We start from the raw sequence: 21867 nt of genomic DNA on the forward strand, positions 1-21867 counted from the left end.
CTTCCTCGTCGTCTTTCCTTTATACTAATAACCCTTCCTCTTGTGACTAACATCGGATCTCCACTTCTCTCACAAACCATTTCAGAACGAGTGTTGCTTTCTTTTCCATTCAAAACCAAGACACAATTGACTCTCTTGGCATGTTCTCTAGACCAATTCTTCGCATCAATAGGTAAGTCAAATACCAACTCATTCGCATAGTGAGTAGATGTATCTTCGAACAACATACCAATCGGAGAAGGTTGATCATGCATTGGTATAGGTTGTGATTCCATCTACAAGAAATGTAACAACATCAATGCAATCACAAATAAGTTCGGTCACATAATAATTTTATCGGGAAAACCGAACTCATTGTTCGGTTGGTTAAGAAAGTTGCAAAGCAACCGAACAAATAAAAGGAACCGAGTTCGGTAACATGTGAATTTTATCGCAACAACCGAACTAATAAAAGGAACGGAGTTCGGTTACTTTGTATTTTATGTAGATAACCGAACTAGACACTGGAACTTCAGATTTTTTTTTGTTTGTTAAGTTCGATTGGTTATGCTGTTAGGTTCAAGTTTGCGAAACAACCGAACTTATTAAACATAGTTCGGTTAGATAGTTGGTACATGCAGTTTGCGAACCAACCGAACTGTATACACTTAGTTAATCTTTATTTTTACGTAAAGTTCGGTTAGTTGCGAATCAACCGAACATAACACTGCATCTCAGAACTTCCATTAATATGGAGTTCGGTAACCTGCGTGTTTGGATAAAGTAACCGAACTACATCTTTAAATGAGTTCAATTACTTATTCATCTCACAAGGCAACCGAACTACACCTTCAGAACAGTTCGGTTACACGTTCTTCATATAATGTAACCGAACTGTGCAAAATCCAGTTCAAAATTTACATTTTTGGGTAAGTTTTTACCAATTCAACATACATTATCTAAGTTTGGAGCATATTTGTTCACCCAAATACTCTTCCTCCGGTTGTGGTTGATAAAATCCATCATTTTCATCTTGAGTTTCATTTTGGGGAAGAATACAATCACCGTCTAAGAAATAAGCCAAATTCGGATCATTTTGAAGATTAACAAATATTCTAGGAGAGGATGGAGATGAAGAATCAGATGAGTTTTCATCACTTGAATACTCAAAGGGGGTGAATTAGAATTTTTTTTTATTTTCCATGTTTTTCTCCTTCACCTTCTCTAACTCTACTCTCACAATAATTCTACTCAACTAATAATAAACCCATCTTTTAATTTAATCTCACTAATTGTTTTTAACTAAATCATTTCACTAATCATAACCTAAATTAATTAAGAGGGTAGATTAGATACTAAATTAATAACTAGATATGAAGTGACCTAGAATTACTTCTAATGTCTTTACCCAAAATAAAACCATGGTCCCCGAATAAACCATGGTCCCAAAAAAATCGTTCTTAAATAATGTGATTTTTATGTATTTGTGTGGGTAAAAGAGTCCAACCCAAAAATCCACTTCTTGGCAGAGATAACTGAGAAGATGACGAAGAACAAACACATATCTTATTCTCACCCACAAAACCCTGCAACTTGGGGTGCACTATGCATTTCTTGATTAGGTATCTCCGTATTCCATTCCTGTAATGAAATTATAAGCTAAATACAACGTGTTCGCCTCTGAAAGAAATCCTAATGTTTGATTAATCTCATTCATTTTGCTCCATTTCTGTAAACACACACAATGTATTTTGCTGTGGACTTTTCAGTCTTAGGTCAATCAAGTTTCATATGCGGTGGAAAATCTTCAGTTTTTGTTCCATTTAATCGTCAATTTAGAATCTCAACTAAGTTCATTCCCAATGTCCGAATTATCACTATGAAGCGAATCAATCCTCGCTTTGTTAGGAATTCCAGTAGAAAGCTTAATGAAATTAAGATATTTGATGCTGAAGTTGAATCCAAGTATGAAGTGGAAGAAAAAGGTTCTAAAAAAAAGTTGGAATGGTTTATGGTTTTAGCTAAGCGAGGGTTTTTGTTGGCTGCAGTGGTATGTGGGGTTTTTATTGTTAGGTGTGGGAAAGTTATTGCAACAGATGGAGTTGTCAATGCGGGTTATAAGGCTTTTGGACAGGAAGCGTGGCCAAAATTATTGCAGGTTTTGATTGTTCTTAAAGAGCAAGGGCTGGTTTTAGCTGCTCTTTTGGGTCTCTCAGCATTTTTCTCAATGGCAGAGACTTCAATCACCACGCTTTGGCCTTGGAAAGTAAGTTCATCTCTCTCTCTCTCTCTTGAGCACATTAGTAGCAGAAAATGTAGCCTGTTTAAGTCTGAGAGATATATAAAAGTTTTTAGATGTTATATAACAAAATGGCGATTTGAAAAATGTGGCAAAATTAAGTTAAAAGAAGCCTTGGAACACTGTAATGAGAGTCTGAGATGGGTTTGACCTTTGCCTCTGTTGTTCTGGTTACTCTGCAATATCCGTGTCAAAATCAACCACCACGAGCGATTATAAATACATTATAGTGAGATTATATGAGTAGGTGAAACATCTTAGTTGCCAAATACCAAATCAGCTACTTAAAACAGTAATGGGAGTTAATCAAAAAATTTGTAAAGCTTTCCAGGTTTAGCGAAAAATGATATGAAAATCCTTGTGCACTCGAAAGGCGCCAAAGACCCATGTTAGCTTTGTAATATTTTTTTAATCCCCGTAACTTATATTCTGAAAAATGTTTAAACCTGCTTTTTTGATTGTTGCATTGCACTTAAAAGTAATCTTGAGCTTTTCGTCTGTCTTAGTTGCTGTAAACCCATAGTCAGCATCAAACTAAGAATGGAACTTGTGGCTAAATTTCTTTTGGTAGAAAGATTTAAGAATTCCCTTAGCACCTTGCAAAAATTTATTGTACAGTTGGTATAAATTTTGGGTTTGCTGTTGCTGGTCCTAGTACTTTTTTGGGGTTACGTCTCATTTGTAGATTTTTCTTTTTTTTTTCTTTATCATTGTAATAATGACGTTGTTGTTACTATAGCATTCCATTACTTAGAGTTAGTTGGTGCTCTCTGGGTTAGTAATTACATCTGTAATTGCATCTTCAAGGGCTTGTTCGGTCACCAGGTCAAGGTTAAGTTGAAGATAGGTGGTGAAGTCATCAAAAGCTTCACCTCTATAGGGTGCATTCTTGTCAGATATTACGAGAAATACACTTTGTTTCCTACCTGAAATACATGATCTAGAGTGCTGATTATGTACCAATAACTAAATAAATAATTTCTCACTTAACACTTGATTGTATATATCTTTCTTGCAAATGCAACATAGACTGACTCCTTACGACTTTCCCATGATAATCGCTTTGCCACACTCGTCCCGCATCAAAAAGTTTACACTTCTGCCCATTTGTTCCTTGGAGAACACATGATTTCTTGTCATTCCTTGTCCTTAAAGTATGTCCCAACTTTCGTATCCTATGCTACGATCAGTTTTCTGAGGCTTATGCATGTGTTTCTTCTCAGGTGCGCGAGTTGGCTGAAAAAGAGCCAGAGAATGGTGTCTTCAAAATGCTTCGAAGTGACGTGACTCGGTTCCTAACAACCATTCTTATTGGCACAACGTATTGCTTTGTAAATATTTTGGATTATTACTTTCTAAGCGACTGAAGTGCTTATTATTCTTATATCATACGAATCTTACAAGGTTCTTCTAAACAGTGTGGTCAACATTGGAGCAACTGCATTAGTTACGGAGGCAGCTACAACAATTTTTGGTGAAGCTGGTGTTAGTGCAGCAACAGGAGTTATGACTGTATGTCTCAGTTCCTTGTTTTGATTTTTTTAATATCTAAAAAGGAAATCATGTAAATCCAGACTAAGGGGAGTAACTTAAAATCCCAAAATGTCTTTCATACTTTTCTGGTCCTGCCAGGCTTCCTCTCTTATCTGATGCTTGCACACTGCCTAATCATGTTTTGGTATTTGTAAATACTTAGATGCCTTCAAACATTTAAGAACTTTCCTACATTGTTTTCTTTAATTCTTCAGTATTCTTTTGCCGTTTGTAGAGATCAATGAATTAGCCTTCCTTCAGAAATCATTTTTGTTTGACTTTATTCGAGACATGGAAACTGTAGCTAGAATATTTCTCTACCTTGTAGACATGTAGCCAAATTCGCTAAAAAAACTCTTGGTGCCACACTATAAATACCAATCCTTGTATGTATTTCGGTAGAGGTTGAGCTGGATGATTGTTTTATTAATAATTAGAGTTCGACTTACTATTTCCGAGTGGTCCTTTTTCTTCTCATCAGTTCAATGCCTTTCATCTCTTACCTTGCATATTTTCATTCATGTCCTATGTTCAAGTCCTCATTAGTAGGCAATCAAGATTGGTGTTACTAGAGCAGATGTCTTTAGAGTGTGAAGTTGAAGTCTGATAATTATAGGAATATCCTGGAAACTCTTGATATAGATAGGTGAATTTTTTAAATTGATGCCTGGATTGACCTCGAAGTGTTTGTTAAACTGATTTAACTGTGGATGATCACAGGTTGCAATTTTGCTCCTGACAGAAATTACTCCAAAGAGTATAGCTGTTCACAATGCCACGGAGGTTGTTAGGTTTGTGGTAAGGTGAAACTTACATTAGATATTGTATTTCTTAAGTTTATTACATGTCAATATTAGACGAATTTGAGTTGTGATGGTTCTGATAAATTTGAGTTATATTTGACAATAATGTGGACTGGAATGTCTACAGGTGAGGCCAGTGGCATGGCTTTCGTTGATACTGTATCCTGTCGGGAGAGTTGTTACTTTTCTGTCAATGGGAATGTTGAAACTGATGGGTTTAAAAGGACGAAGGTACTTTCTTGTTTTAACATACTTTTTCACCTTTTACAATGTAATTATTTATTATGTTATTGCAATTGCTTGATAGGCCATGTTTACGAGTAACGGTTTAAGTCAATTTGTTTTTCAGTTTCTTCATAATTTTCAAGTTGTTCCTCACTTGTTGATACTAATATTTCAACTATTGTTGTTTCTCAAGTTTCACTTAGATTATCTAAGAACTTGTATTCACAATAGTTATAGAGCTTCATGATAATTATAGCTGTAAGTTGTAGCTGTATTTCCAAGGTTTATGGGGATGCACAAAGAAAGAAAAAAGAAAGGGGGCAAGGTTGTGCACAAGGCCCTAAAGTTCTCTGCATATTTCCCTTGAAGGGTGTCCTTGTTACGTTTTGGAGAACACTAGGAAGTAGTCGCCGGGGCTTTATATTTCTTGGTCTATTCGTAAAGAGTTTGTGAAACTGATAAAATAACAACTCTGTAAAGTGTTCGCGAATTCATAAGTTATTTTTCTGGTCCTTTTTATTGTATTTTTCTTTTGACAGAAAAACAAAGATTTTCATTAAGCATGAAAGAGAGTACAAACTGACCAAACCAGCAAAGGAAACACAACCAGACTAGACACACACACACAGACTGTTATCCTCCCCAGGACTAGAAGATTGCAACACACCTGACATGGCTCTATCCCAACATAATTGATTTCAAATCTCAACAGGGATATCTTCTCTGAAGGTAGTATTACAATGATTTCTTCTATTAAACTTGGCTAGCTTATCAGCAGCCTTATTACACATCCTATGACTAAAACACACTTTAACAGCAGGCACAGATTGAAGATGTTTCCTAGCATTATCAATCATGTGCTGGTCCTCCCATCTTAGATTACCATTCATAGCATCAGTCACCTTTTTGTTATCACCCTCAATTATTAGCTGCATTTGCTGAAGTTGGTTTGCCCATTTAGTAGCCTCCAGCATTAGCACACTCAGTTAAGGCTCTTCGCTCCACCAGATTGCCTGAAAAATCCCTTAATATTAGAGCCATTCCAACAATATTAGACCCTGCAACAAAAGAAGCATCAACATTTAATTTAAAGCAATTTTCAGGTGGTCTAGTCGAAGTGTCATTCCTATGATCAGTGTTGTTTGTATCCCTATTAGGAATCTGTCTGGTGATTTCTATCTTAGTTGTATCACAAAAATGCATCACTCTATAGTAAACTCTGGTGATTTCTGTCTGGTTATTCTGGTCCCTTTTATTTAATTGTTTTTGTTCTTGGTTCTCGATGTCACTTCTTCAGTTCCTTGCAGTAGGTATCCTCGCAGGCCATTGCATATGTTAAATTCATCTCATTTGCACAAGTAACTATATCACTTGATATAGGTCAGCAACTAAATCCTGCAACATCTTAGCTTTAGGCAGTAAACTGAAACTTGGGAAGGTCATGTTATATTTTCTATAGGATGACTAGTTCCTCAAAAAGAAAATTCATCTGGATATGTTTGATACCGAGGAATATTGGGTGGCTGAGGATGCTGCTGACACCTAGATGTTGAGAGTGTGCCTTCAAGTCCAAACCCAAATGATCTTTCGAGAATAGCCTTAACATAAAATGTTTTGAAGTTTTGGCTGGAAAAACAACTTTACAAATTCGTTGATACTTTGGATCTCATGCTGTTTGGATACCATTTCAAACATCAGAACTGTTTTGCTCAAAACATGTGTATATTTCCTCTCCTTTTCCATATATTTTGTGGCTTGTTCTCCCAGTATGGCCACAATGATGTGTGTATGCTTTGCATGATTATCTAGTAAATGAAATGGATCATATTTCTGAAAGTTCGCTACCTTGAATGGTGTCTTCATTATTTTCCTTTTCACACACTTAAAACTGTGATGCAGCGAACCATTTGTAACTGAAGAAGAGTTGAAGTTGATGCTGAGAGGAGCAGAGTTGAGTGGGGCGATAGAGGAGGAAGAGCAGGTTCGTATGTGCTTATTGAGTCACTTTCGGTTCCTTGGTTAAAACTCTCATTTTTGTTCCATGTCCCTACTGCCATAATATATATTGAATAAAGTGAAAGCAAGAAGGGCATTCGAGAGCCAGCATAACATAAGCGGATACCTCCAACCTCTCTGCGTATAGCTTGATTGTGCTTTTTCCCTGTGGGAAGAGCCATTTGAAAGTGATATCAAGTTATTCTCTCTTCAATAGCGTAAAATCCAGGACTATTTTATTAAGTTTTTACTACCTGATAACTACTACAGGACTGCACATGCTCCTAGAAGGTGAATAACTGACTAGATAGTAAAATAACACACATCAAGGCTGAAATCTTTCTTTGTGCGCCTTTTAACTCTTCGCTGGGGATGCCCAGTCATACTTTTATCACCTAGGAGGCTAGAATTTTTGTCGTGTAGTTATCCTTTCGAAACTTAAGCATCGGTTTGTTGTCTTTTTTGGTTGCTTTTACATATGGTAGAACTATTGATTTCAGCTGCTGTGTTTATAGTATAGGTTTTTTTTCTCTATGTTACTCAGATGAAAATAGCCTATGTACAATCTCTTTCACTTCTTGACGATGTCGGTGAAACTATAATCAATCTTAATTACTAAAAAAGAAAAATATAAGAGGAAGTACTTAAGCAACATTCTTAAGTAGGATAAATTCCGAGACGTGGATGTACTTGAGGACATATCCTTAGTTTAGAAAATCCATATAAATGATAGAGTACAGAGAACAGGAAACAAAATATATATAGAAAATATCAGTTCAACATTCATCCACCTTCCACAGGGAACTGTTTACAATCCAAATCCAGAGACTGACATACCACTTTAGATGGATAAACCTAGTCTAAAGTTGGATATAATCACCAACTTTCAGATGTTGGCCTAAAAATTGAACGACATGGCAGTTAATATGGATACTTGTGTTTCTACTACAGAGTAGTTACTTTGTGAAAGTTGTGGTAGTCTTACATGCTGTCACAGTGTCACTTACATCTTTAAGGGTATTTTTCAGGATATGATCGAAAATGTGTTAGAGATCAAAGATACACATGTCAGGGAGGTGATGACACCTCTTGTAGATGTTGTTGCAATTGACGCTAGTGCAACACTTGTTGATTTCCACAACCTCTGGCTGACACATCAATATTCCAGGTTTGCAGTTCATTATATACCAAAACTTAGTGTATTTTGTCAGTGGCAATGAATAAAAGTAGCGTTGCAAATACCCATATCATCTCACTAGGAAATTGCTCCTTCATCTTATAAATAATAGTTTCTTTAGGTTTATTTATATGTGTATCCTTGTGAAGTCATGTTTAAGTCTCGTTATAGGCTGTCTTAATACTGCTTAGGAAGTTGCTCTTGAGTAGAAAGGCATGATTGAAATGTAGTAAATAAAAAGACTTTCACGAGCACAGAATGTTGCATCTTTTTGAAACGTTAAAGATTTATGCCGCGGGAACCAACCTTTTCTTGGTTCTCGTGTTACATGTTTTTTTTTGTTTTTTAATTATCGACTTCTCAGTTAACAGTTCGGCGTACAAACATATCTTAAATGTTCGACTCCCAAAGTACTTCTACATCTGCAAGAAGTAGAATAACTTCTGCTTTGGTATTATGGTATCCAAACATGCTTGTAACTTTGCTTCCCGCCTAGGTAGAACATCTTGGTTTGTTAACTTGCTGACTTTTTAATAAAAATAAAATAAAATAATCAAAGCATATTCCTAATATTATATTCAAGTCATTGTGCACTAAGAGTTGGTTGGGGATATTCCCAGGGTTCCAGTTTTTGAGCAGAGAGTTGACAACATAGTCGGCTTGACTTACGCAATGGATCTACTGGATTATGTTCGAAAGGTTAGCTACTTCTTCTGCTTCTTAATGTTTGTTTTCCTGAATTAGTGTTTCTTCTCTTTATTTCGTCAGTTTAAAGAACCTCATTGTGTTCATTGTCTTCTCATTAATGAAGGGTGAGCTACTAGAAAGTTCTACTGTGGGGGATATTGCGCACAAACCTGCATACTTTGTGCCCGGTAAATTGTTTAATTAGCTATTCCAATCTGTCATGCAGCTGAAGTTGCTATATACCGTCAGACAAGATCTCTAAATTAGTTTTCCTTCAAGTAATGTATTGGAAGCTCAATTGAATTTGCAGATGCTTCTCCAGTAGAGTGGTAAGGTCGTTGGGTTTGGATGCCCATTGACCTGAGTTCGGAACTCTTCAGCACCCTAATAACTCCTACCGACCAATGAAAAATGAAAAAGATACATATGCTTCGAGTAGCACGAGACATACTTTCTTATTTCTTAGATTTTGGATCATTTTATTGCTACTGTACAGAGTGGACAATTGCGTTTTAGTTTTGATGCAGATTTAATGTCGGTGTGGAATCTGCTGAGAGAATTTCGTATCAGGAAGGTTCACATGGCAGTTGTCCTCAATGAATATGGTGGAACTATCGGGGTATGATTAAGAATTTATTGGATGTTCATGCTGCTGGAAACTTATTTTGTCAGAGGCCTCATGCTTAGTGTCTGAACTATTTAATTTTCTTTTTGATTTACATAGTATTCGATGTTTCTCCTTCTTACAGTAATATAGGAAGCCACATGCCATGCATTATTTATTTTTTTCCAGCACTTATGCTCATATAACATCGTATATATTTAGTACTCCAATTTTCATATAACCGAAACAATTGGCCAAGAGAATTTTTAGAATTTGTACAGTTATTGTCACAAAGTCATCAATTTGTTGTTTGCGTTAGCTGCAATACTGCTGGTCGTGGAATATGTTTCATATCACATGCACCCAAATTAACTGAGAAATATCATGACAGCAGGGAACTATGGGGAAACTTGAGAGAAGATCCGCACATTAAAATACTACATAAAAGATTGTTTTATTGTCCAATATATAATATTTTGGTCACGTTCCTGCTGTTACTTTATTTTCTGTTCAGATATCTATGTTTGCTTAAAACGACTTTATAACATGACTTTTGGAACTACAAGAATCTAACTGCTCTATATGGCAGGTTATCGTCATGTTATTCTAGCTGGATATTATACAAATTTATGTTTCTTTTTCGGTTCAAGCAGATAGTGACTTTGGAAGATGTCGTGGAAGAAATAGTTGGTGAAATCTTTGATGAGAATGATTCAAAGGTAAGTTAGTTATTTGTAAACATTTGTGCTTCAGTGTCTACGAGGCGATTGTTTCATATCCTAATTCGTAACACATGTGATTTAGCTTAATATGGTAATGGTTGGTTATTGTTTCTGTGCTATTAGTTGATAATTTCGATTGTTTTGGCTATATCTTACCCTCAGAGTAGATTTATTTGGCTAGTTGTTGACCAAATTAGCACCCATTACACACTATCCCATGTAATATCCTATATCTATATGTAACAGGTGTGATCAAATATTTTATTTTATCGTATTTTTTTATTTTCTTGTGTTACTGTAATATCAGTTACAGGTTATGATTGTTTGGGCTATATTTTACCCTTGGGAAATTTTAATTAGGTATAGGTAACTACTTAATTTTTACCAAAATTGGCTACTGCTCCATATTTTGCTAATTTGATAGTGAACACATACTCTAGGCAACTTTGTGAAGCTGTAGTTAGTAAATCATTTGAAGAGTCACACTTAAGGTTTGGAGATGTTTACATTGTTGATCTACCAGATGAATTACTGCAACTAAGCCTGTAGAAAGTTCTACCCTTTGTATATGAACTGATGTCTGCCCTTGTTTCTTCATGGATCCCCATCCTTAGTATTCCTTGGAAGTAGATAAGCTGATAATGATATTCTGAGTTTAGCATGTAACTGAGCATCATATCTTATGACTTATGAGAACCTCTCTGACTTGCAATTAGTACTCGAAGTATATTTGACCTTATCTTGTTAATGCTTTATAAGTATATGTTTCGGTCTACAGCTTCTTATGAACCAAAAAATGAAAAAATTGAAATGCAATAAAATAGTGTCAACCTGCATGAGAGCTTGATATTGATGGAAAACAATCTTTAACGTAAACACGTATGTGATTGTTTCGTGCGTGGATTTGTTAATGCGCTTCCTCCAGATCTCTGAGTACTTATCTGTTGGTTGCTTAAATTATTTCTGTTTTATTTTTCTGCCTCAATATTTGAAGTTGCACCTTTTCACTCCCAAAGTAGAAAATTTAACATCCTTCTGCATACAATATCCTTGATAGTCCTGCAGAATTTATTTTAGCTTTATGTTTAGGTACTTAATAAATTTTGGAAAGTTCATATTCAACTTTGCTCCTTATAGGAAGAAATTCAGAAAAAAACTGGCTATATTGTTATGCGAGCAGAGGGAATATTTGATGTAGATGCAAATACATCAATTGACCAGCTTTCAGAAGATTTAACTGTGAAAATGGCAGAGGTTTGTAATTTGTCTCTTTATTTTTCCTTTAAAGGAAATATGTGCTTGCATTGCCATGGTAGCGATGTATACCGAAAAACAAACATCTTTACATCGTTTTTATTATCTTGTAGGGCCATCAATATGAGACAGTATCAGGCTTTGTGTGCGAGGCATTTGGATATATTCCAAGGACAGGTGAGAATATTGAAGTGGTGCTTGAAAAGGCAGACCTAGAAGAGAACAATGAATATACTGAAGTAGAAGCTGAGCGCCAACAACCTAAGGAAAAACATCTGATTTTTAAGCTTGAGGTATGGTATACTAGGCAATATTATTATATGTAAATGCATGAGTATATTACAAGTGCAGACATTTGGATGGAGCTCCAAGTGTACAGCAAGTCGGTCTCTGGCTGTACTTCATTTAGCCATTACAATTTTATTGCGATTGAATTGCAATGAGAACATTCTCTTGTATTGAGATTTTGTTTAGCAATGGATTCACTTGAAATTTCTGCATTCCCACTTGTTTGACAGATATTGGCGGGGAATGCAAGGAAGGTGAGTGCTGTCAGGTTTGAAAGGATAAATGGAGATGAAATGGTGTTGGAGACCAAAGAGGTAACTCGGGTGGTCCCAAGAATCATGAAAAGGAAAGGCAGCAGCAATGATGAGTCCGACAAAAGTGATGATGACGAGATTCCATACAAAGTACGCTTATCAGATATATGTGATTATGAAGATGAGACTTCTTTTGATAGCCTTCCTAACTCAAATGTAACTGCCGAGCACGAAGATGATCATAATAATAAAAACGATATACGTTAGTTGCTATCCTTGTTTTTATTTTGCTCCAGCAAAAATATCTAAAATAGAAAAACACAGAAGAAAAGAGGCCACTTAACATTTTTAAGTTTTGTCCTCACGGGATTTTTTTTTTTTTTTTTTACTGTAATAAGAAAGAACTTCAATTAATAAGAAGCAGAGATACACACTTGGTTGATCTACCTGGATAAGGCTGGATTCATAAGGATTTTAATTCATTCAGGACAGCGTATATTCCAATCTTGTACATCTGAGGAAGTTCTCGCATATTTTGCTATTGAATCATCAACACTATTTGTCTCTTGGCACACTATTTGTATATCTGCTTGGCCAAATTGGTATACCATATAAGACAGAATAAGGTCATTTTGTGTTTTAGCCATATATTTACAATAATGACTAATTTACTCTTGCTTAATAAACACTACTAAATCTGATTAGATTAATTAATTTAGTTAGTTGATTAAAGTTCTAAAAATTAGGTTTTATTTAGATTGAACTCATGGATTATGTGGTTAGTTTTTTGAGATTTTTTTTTTTTAGAATTCTGTTTGTAACGGAAATGAAACCATACTACCTAAACATTTATGTATATGAGATTGTAAAGCTTCTGAGTGATTTCATACTCAAAATTTGAGACGAGATGCACACTTCTGAAACTGAAAATATGAAAAGTTGGGGTCGACAATGTCGGAAGATACCGACTACAAATAGCCGACGGGCTAGTAAAAAAATCATCATGTCGCCTATATGTTTTTTTGACCTATATGAAAGGTGTTGTAAATTCTTGATTAGTCGACATGATATTTATTTCTGAACCCGCCGACTTGACCGTAGTCGCCAATATTGTCATTACGAAAAATGACGACCCTGGGTTAGTCGGCAAGCTGTGTAATTTAAAACCTTGCCGTCTTTTGGTATACCAACCAAAAACAGAATCTGAAAAGATGTTATCCACTTTATTCATGCAATTTTGGTTACCACATAGATTGAAACATAAAATCTAATTCCTTTTTGTAGGAATCACGGATGCACTTAGCACGTGCGTTTGAACCCCCTAGGCGAGTTATAGTCTCGTGAGGGTTTACATAGATATCTACCCACAAAATCTACACAACAACTTGTAAAACTATCAATATTCGTCGGAGGAATAGTCGTGGTGCGAATACTCCGGAATTTTGGGTACCATGAAATGATAGCTTTCATCAAATTGAATGTCTCCCCTTTTCCTCCAAGTAGCGCGCTTTTACGACTTCGTGCTACAAAAACACAACACAAAATTACTTAGTTGGTGTTGTTTAATTTGAAGATCAAAAAACATATATTATGCAATATGAACCATAAAAATACTTACAAAATGGTCTGAGGGAAAGCTAAGTTGGCTAGCATTCAAAATCCATTTTTGGATACCTATAAAGTTGCATATGCCTTTTTGGATAACTTGGTACCTATCGTGAATTTTTTGAGGACTTCTTCTCTTTGGATTCTCATTATCTCGACGATATTGGTTATATAATCTCGCCCAAAAGGTTTCTGGTTCTACCCTTACGGGGGATTGGTCGACAACTCGACTTTCGGCGTATCATGTTTTGATGATGGCCAAATCTTCGGCGGAGTCAAATGATGCCATGGTTGTATGTAGAGGTATGAAGAGAGTTAGAAAGAGTAGATGATGGACTGAGGTTTGTAGAATATTTGAAAATAGGTTTGTGTATTTTTGTAGAGAGAACTAAAGTATTTATAAGATAATTCCCAAATCTAGCCGTTTGGGTAGTCAATCAATGCAATTGTACTTGCAAAAGTTTGAATGTTGAACTCGCCGTCAAGGTTTTTGTTTCCTCTGGCTGCCGGCCATCCTTAGTCGTAAGGGTCGCAACCTGACAACTAATAGAATTTTCACACACATGAAAAGGTCATATTCTTCTGCATATAGTCGGTAAGATATTTGTTTATTACAACGACGACTAACATATAGTCAGTATGGACGTCAAATTGTTAAGCTGACGACTAATGACAATTTAGCACACGGGGAAAACTCATATTCATTGAACATTAGTCGGCGCGATAGTGATTTAGAAAAATGTCAACTAATACATGGTCGTCTAAGTCGTAATGTTCTTAACCTGAGGCTATATATTTTTTCACACACGAGAGAAGGCCGGTTCAATCTACCAGTAGTCGACATGTGATGTTTTACAATAATCCCGACTAAAATATAGTCGACAAGGTCGTAATTCTCTTAACCTGACGACCCTGGTAACTGCATCATTTTTGCTGTTAGGGTCGGCAGTCTGCCAGTTTAACACCTTGCCGACTCTGGTTTAGTCAGCATTGTAACTAAACAAACCATCCATTCAATACCCTTCCGGCTAAATTATTGAAACTTAACATATCTAAATAACCCATTCGTTCAACAACGAGGAATCCAACATTTGTCCAAAATAAAAAAACATATGTCCAAACAACCTTTAAGAAACATTTGTCCAACCATTAACCTTAACATGTTGTTTAACACATAAAGAAACAAACTAGAAAGTCATTCATTCACGACCACTACCACCGCCATGGCCCCGTTTAGTAATTTCGCCTCTTTGGCTACCACTTACACGGTTATGAGGCCTCTTTAGCTCAACATTAGCTTGTTGGAACATTTTGGTGACATATTAATTGTCAACATTCTTAACATAGTCAATGTGCTTAATTTTCTCTTCAACTAACAAAGGCTCTCCTCTATCTCTCGCGCAACACATAATCTTCAAAAGAGTCTTCAAGTGGTCCTTTTATTTTCATTTAAACAACAAACAATTAATAGACTGATTCGATAATGTAATCTTAAAACAATTAGAGCAACTCTAAAATACTTACAAAATTCTTAAGACGTGTTCTTCCTCTTACGAGCCGGTTGTGCAACAATCTCTTCCCTAATCACAGTAGGGCGAGAAAAACCGGAGTACCACGACATGTAATCTTCATGAGCTTCGATCACCTCGTCCAAAAGACTCAAATCGATTTTATGGTCACGTCTTTCTTCCCAATAAGACGTCAAATCTTTGATGGTGGACCGTAAACGTAGTCAATAGTTTTTTGGGATGTGTTGCACTCCCCCCTTACCACTTTATAGAACGAATCATCACCGAGATGAGGTACTTCTTGGACGTAACCCACTTGTTGCATTACCCTATGTGGATCGTACATTGAAAATCCTTAGGGGTAAAACACGAGACCGTAGTAAAATGCAATATCATTTCTCCTTACAATTATTCTATCTTTTCTATCATCTTGATACAGATCAAATATTACCTCATCCGCATTCATTTTGTCCAAGGAAACTTGCATGTTGATAATTTGATGAGGCATATCTTTCTCCTGACAACCACTAAAAGTGTATCGGCGTCCTTTTGGCTTGTGCTTCACAAAACTATTATTCACTTTGATGTTGGGGTTGGATTTCACCAAATAAGGGAAGTGTTCATATATCCAAACCTATGCAAACGCAAAATTTAGTAAGAATCTTATTTTATAAGAATTTTGCGAATATAAATAATTTAGACAATTGAATTACCTGGAAGAGACATGGATTCCCGTTAACTTGCTTCACTAGTGACCTTGAAGCCTTAGCCAACTCTGCATTCAAGAAGCCAACCATCGCAGTACCCCAAGAATACGTATGCATCTGACCAAGGGGATGCAATAGTTGAAGATACTTGTCGTCGACCAAGTTTCCGAAACTGTCGGGGAAGATATAGTTGGCCAGGACGTATAACAAATAAGATGACGCAGTTGCATTTATTCGCACCAAGTCCACATTTTCTTCCCTATCAAAGATTTCCTGAATCCCAGAGTACGTGTCCCTCAACTTTTTCAGATTCAACTTCTTGCTTGTATAACCATCCTTCTTCACAAACATAGTCTCTGGCTGCTTCTCATCCAAACCGAACAAGATCTTGGTCATTTTGAAGAGATTCTCCCAAGAAATGTCCTCATTGTAGCCATCTTGGATGGATTTTCCCTCAACCCCGAGGCCTAGAATTTGATGAGCATCATCGGGAATTATTTCCATCTCACCGAATGGGAATAACACTGTATCAGTCTCTCCGCAGAACCTTTCAATGCAGTTATGGTAAATTTGTCATACAAAACAACTGAACTCTTCACTGCAGGCCACAACCCGGAGTTTTTGAGAATCTCTCTCACCGCGTCACATTCCAAATGAAGTGACCATTTCTTCATCATAGTATTTGAAGCTTGACACTCATAAGACGGATGGCATTTTTATGATCCTAAATAACATAAACCAAAAACACACAATTTAAAAATATAAAATACAAACATTTGAAACACATTTAAGATAAAGTGTCTTAGTTATAAACAAAGTGATATTGAGATTACTTATTATGAGTAGAATAAATTTCATATGCCCATGAGTCTTTGTATAAAAAAAAACAACAGTTCCACCATCTTCTGGTAACCCTAGTAGAGGCTCACCTGTTTTTTGTTGCTTCTTCAAGTGAGGGGGAGGCATGTGGGAATCAATAGGTTTATTGGTACCCTCTTCTTCTTTCCAGTTGCAGTTCCAGCTTGAGGTTGTTTTTCAACCCCAACCCCTATTTTTTGACCATTACCTTCTTCTTCACAAACATTTTCTTCCTCTTCTTTATCATTTTCAACAATTTCATCATATCCATTATTATTTTATTTCCATTTTTTTATCACCATCATCATTACCTCCTCCAACAGGTAGCATGTCTTGATCATCATCATCATTATTATCATCATTGTTATCTCCTCCAACAGTCGGAGTTCCTTCCACATCATCATCATCGTTACCTCTTCTATCATATAAAATTGATTGGTCTGTATCTAGAGTTTCATCAGAATCACTTGGTTCGGGTGGACCCTGAGAATCATTCTGTTCACGGATCTTGAGCGTTCTCGGCTCAACGAATGCCCTTCGATGTGTTGCAGTCCAGATTTTTTCACCAACGCGAGGAGATTTTGAAGGATGAGTAATAAGTTTCTTCTTTCCTTTCTTGACCTTTTGCATCCTAAACAAGAACAATGAAAATATTTTCAACTATTCGTCAGGGTCAGCATTTGAACAAGGATACGACTAAGTAACAAATAGGGTTAGTCATCAGGGACGACAATATTATTAGGTTCCGACTAAACCCTAGTCAACACCTTATCCAAATAAAAAAGTAACGACGGATAACAAAAAGGTACACGGAGAAACTGGGTTTTGGTTAGCAATTAGTCGGCAAGGTCTATAATCCATATAATGCCGACTAATAAAAAGTCGGCAGGATTGCATTCTAAAAACATGCCTACTTATAACTATATGGGACTCAGGAAACATATGAATTTTCACAGTACTAGTCGGCAGGTTAGGGCTTTCAAAAACGAACAACTAATAAAACTACATTTAGTCGGCAAGGTTTTAAGGTTGAATATCGTGACGACCCTGTAAATGGCACTTCCAGATATGAAAAGCCGACAAGGTAGACGAATAGACCCCATGCCGGCTACATAACTTCAGATTCATAAATCCGAATTTTCTGACCTAATTTGACATGCAAAAGGAAAATTGAAGTACTAGAGTTAGTTTAAGTAGGCACTTACTTTCTCAATCGCGTCATTTCTTTGGTTTCATCAGTTTCAGTGATTTCTTCTTCGTCAACTGTTTTTGTATTCCGTTTGTATTGAATTACTTTTCCAAATCCAGGATCTTCAGTACTAGGTCTTCTAGAAGTGTTTTTCATACGCTTGAGATTATGAATTTTTGAAGAGATTAATCGACGGTGGAATTTTCAAATCGACGATTACTACGAATTAATCGACGAGTTTTCAATCATTTTTAATGAAGATGGGGACCAATTTTGGTCGGTATGGTAGAGAAGAAGAAGAGGGGAAGATGAAATGAAAATGAATTGGAAGGAAGCGTAAGGGTATTTTTGTAACTTTTCCCATTTTAACACCCCTTATCCCTTCAAATGAGTCCCTTTAAAATTGGTATACCCTAATTAATCTGGGTATACCCCAATCCGGCCAGGTATATCTATTAAGTTCCATTATTTTTAAGTGTAATCATGGGGAGTCACTAGGGAGCCAAACTACACAAACCTTAACACACCCAAGCAGTGGTGCAAGTCCTCTCTTTCATGCTGGTTTACAGATTGGGGCTTCTGTTTATTAAGAGCATGTGCACACACTTTTATTGAGATGCCCTTTTGTTTTGAAGGACCAATCAAATTGGTTAGTTACATGCACACTCTTTAAAGGAGTGTGCACAAAACTGGACTTGTCTTTTTGTGATATCGAACGAATGGCTTACACGTAGCTACTTATACACACTTTAACCTATATAAGTCCAGAATCTCAAAACCCTAAATATCTAAAATCCCTCCTTCACTCTTCCTCTTTCCTACCAGAACCCTAACTTTTCATCATGAACACAGTTTTCCAAACTCTAGGAAACAATATTACAAATAAATATATGAGATTACCTCCACAAGAAATTGAGATGGTGAATCTGAATCGCTTACATCAACAATAGCAGGCTTTTCAAGAACAACAACAACATGCTATTCAAGAACAACAACAACTTTTAAAGGTGTTAACGATTCAAGGTTTTATTCAGCAGTTATGTCACACAATCTTTTTTTATTATTTAATATTTCATTGTTGGGGCTGGATTTGGTGTTACAACTCTATACGTGTTTTTTAAGCCTGTTTCATTTATAGTATCCATCTTCACAGGATTTACTGGTTTGGTTAGAGTGATTTTATGGATGTGTTTTGGAAGAGTTGAAACAAGAAGAGAAACTGTATCTTGGAAAAGTTTGGTTATTAGGGTGATCATAAGGATATTTATTGTAGTTTGGGTTTACCACATAATCTCAGATTTGGTGAAGCGACGTCTAAGTGTTATTCCCATTTCAGCAGCAGCAACAGCATCTCCAACGACGACTCCACATCTACCCAGGTTTAGCAACTTTACTCTTACTTTGGTTATCTGGCTTGCCAGTATCTATTGGTGTTAGAGCACTGCTCGGTCGAACTCGCATGCGTTGCTGTCTCAAGCATGTTTGTCAATGTTAGTGATCAAAACTATAATTCTTAATTTCTAGCCTATTTATAGATGTATCGGACTAGGACATAGATTGTGTAGTTGAGCTTATACTTCACGGCGTTCATCATTTGAATACGAAGAACTACTAAGGGGAGCTTGTGGAACTTCATCGACAAAAGGTATGTGCAGACTAAAACTCATCTATTACTTGGAAAGTCTATTTCTACTCTATCTCCTATATTGAGACATAAGTCGTATTACGATATAGTTTTCTATATACACATTTGATATTTCGATCTGAGTTTATGTCGCTTGCATATTTCTCGAAATATGTGTTGGCATGCTTTCGCTTCGACTAAGTTCATCTTATATCATGTGAAAATTGCCGAGTAACGTATTACATGGTTTGTGTGATACAATCATTTGTTGTTGTCTTGGAATGTTTCGTTATGATTATTTCAATAACTTGAAAATTGCTTTGATGCTAATAGTATGTGAAAACGACTATTGTCATCCTCTAAGAAAGTTTCAATGATAGAAATAAGAGTTTAGAACACATAGCCATTATTGGATATGTCATGTTGTGCACTCTTGAACATATGTAATCCATGTCCGGGAACCATAGTATGCGCACCCGTTTGCGTATCTGTTGGTTTGAGAAATCTGGGAACCTAAGTATGCGTACCCGTTTGCATACTAGAGTACAGGTTCAGGCCCGAGAATTTCTGCTGGGATTGAAAGTTCGTGTACCCATTTGTGTACCAGCGAAGCCCAATCTTAGTCAGGGTATTTCAAGTATGCGTACCCGTTTGCATACTTGAAGGTTAAAGTTCTAAAATCGGTTATGAACATGAACATAAACATTTATATAATAAGGACTGCAATCTTTGCAAACCGTGGCTATAATGTTCATGATTGATTCGAGTGAATCAAACCGATTTTGCTTCAATTGTGTTCTTGTATAATTCTATGAAAATATAGCAATTTAAACACTCTCTAACTAGTTTCATTTGAGTCATTTGAACTAGTTATGGTTAAGATGGATAATGTTGATATGAGAGTAATCATATGGCTAACCTCGGTTAACTATTTGTGAACCAACATGGTGTACACGTTTGGGTACAGTTACATAAACCTAAATGAGGCTACATTTCATTTGTGTGTAAAAAGCTAAGTTTGATCTAACGGTTGAAAGATATTAGCTTGGTTGAATCAGGTTTTTCATCTAACGGTGAATATTTAATGCTTTGTTACCAAGGTAACTTGAATTTCAAACCCTAATTTGAAAATTATATAAAGGAGAACTCTAGCAACTGGGAAAACTAATCCCTACACCTCCTGTGTGTTACTAGTTGCATAAACTAGAATCGATTCTCCTTTAACCTTAGGTTTCTATTGAGCCCTGTAGGTTAACGACTTGAAAGACTTCATTGGGATTGTGAAGCCAGACCCAACTATTTTCTTTCTAGTTGCATGTTCTGATCTTGACCGATTCTATCGTATTGAGTGCAATTAAAATAATTGACTCGAGATTAATTTCTCCGATAGGCAAGATAAAAGTAATCACAAAAATCTTCGTCTCATCGTTTGTGATTCCACAATACCTTGTTTCGCTAGTCGATTAAGATTATTGTGAGGTGATTGATAATACTAGGCTGTTCTTCGGGACTATAAGTCTGGTTTATCAATTGGTTCTTGTTCACCTTGATTTATCAAAATACGGAAAAAAAACTCTTGGGCATTTCTGTGGGAGACAGATTTATTCAATCTATTGACTTTTCTGTGTGAGACAGATTTGTTTATCAAGTCTTCGACTTTGGGTCGTAACAACTCTTGGTTGTGGGTGAGATCAACTATGGGAATCAAGTGCCTAGTATCCTGCTGGGATCAGAGACGTAAGGAACGCAACTGTACCTTGAATCAGTGTGAGATTGATTAGGGTTCGATTGCAGTCCAATCTGAAGTTAATTGGTAGTAGGCTAGAGTCTGTAGCGGCTTAATATAGTGCGGTGTTCAAACTGGACTAGGTCCAGGGGTTTTTCTGCATTTGCGGTTTTCCTCATTAACAAAATTCTGGTGTCTGTGTTATTTCTTTTCCGCATTATATTTTGTTATATAATTGAAATATCACAGGTTGTGCGTTAATTTCAATCAATTATAATATCCGACCTTGGGTTGTTGATTTAAATTGATTGACACTTGAACATTGGTCTTTGGTACCTTTCAAGTTACTCCTCTTATATTCAATCTGGCTCGTAAATTTCTATTTGTTGATTGCGGATTAAATTAAGAGTTAGAGATATTAAACTCTTTGATATACTTTTCTCTAGATTGAGTCTGACTGTGTAGTTGATTCTCTAGAAAGTATGTTGGAGTAAGTCCTCTCAGATTGCCAAACGAATTGTTGGATGTGGTTGTTAGACCCCCGTATTTTCAATTGGTATCAGAGCACGCAAACACATTAAAGACCTTATAAGTCTGTGTGTTTGTCGTGATCTGATATGGAAAGAAGTGCTATCTCTATAAACGTACTACCAGTCTTCGATGGCTCAAATTACTTGTGGTGGAAAATTGCTATGCGTGCATTTCTTCAAGCGCGTGATTTTCAATCATGGGTTTATGTAGTTAATGGCTATGATGCTCCCGTTGTGGAAATATGAAATGCGACTGTTCCAAAGGATATTGGTGCATATGACGTTGCCGAGATACTTGTT

At 36.3% G+C, this 21867-nt stretch overlaps 1 protein-coding gene across 1 annotated transcript; it reads left to right on the forward strand.

Moving 5' to 3' along the window:
• Window positions 1–1515: 1515 nt before the first annotated feature.
• Window positions 1516–12264, forward strand: LOC113336868 (putative DUF21 domain-containing protein At3g13070, chloroplastic). Its single transcript, XM_026582559.1, has 14 exons — window positions 1516–2245; window positions 3502–3599; window positions 3697–3790; window positions 4532–4609; window positions 4742–4845; window positions 6739–6820; window positions 7863–8002; window positions 8632–8710; window positions 8823–8886; window positions 9226–9317; window positions 9956–10021; window positions 11162–11278; window positions 11392–11571; window positions 11797–12264. Exons 1-14 carry the CDS (start codon window positions 1724–1726, stop codon window positions 12085–12087), a joined length of 2007 nt encoding a protein of 668 aa, XP_026438344.1. The 5' UTR covers window positions 1516–1723; the 3' UTR covers window positions 12088–12264.
• The last annotated feature ends 9603 nt before the right edge of the window (window positions 12265–21867 follow it).

Source organism: Papaver somniferum, unplaced genomic scaffold (genome assembly GCF_003573695.1).
Source record: "Papaver somniferum cultivar HN1 unplaced genomic scaffold, ASM357369v1 unplaced-scaffold_154, whole genome shotgun sequence".
Taxonomy (NCBI): Eukaryota; Viridiplantae; Streptophyta; class Magnoliopsida; order Ranunculales; family Papaveraceae; genus Papaver; species Papaver somniferum.

Coding starts and splice junctions, on each gene's coding strand:
- LOC113336868 (XM_026582559.1), top strand. CDS start 1,724: ATGTATTTTGCTGTGGACTTTTCAGTCTTAGGTCAATCAAGTTTCATA. Junction 10,022..11,161: donor TTGATGAGAATGATTCAAAG/GTAAGTTAGTTA, acceptor TGCTCCTTATAG/GAAGAAATTCAGAAAAAAAC. Junction 11,572..11,796: donor ATCTGATTTTTAAGCTTGAG/GTATGGTATACT, acceptor CTTGTTTGACAG/ATATTGGCGGGGAATGCAAG.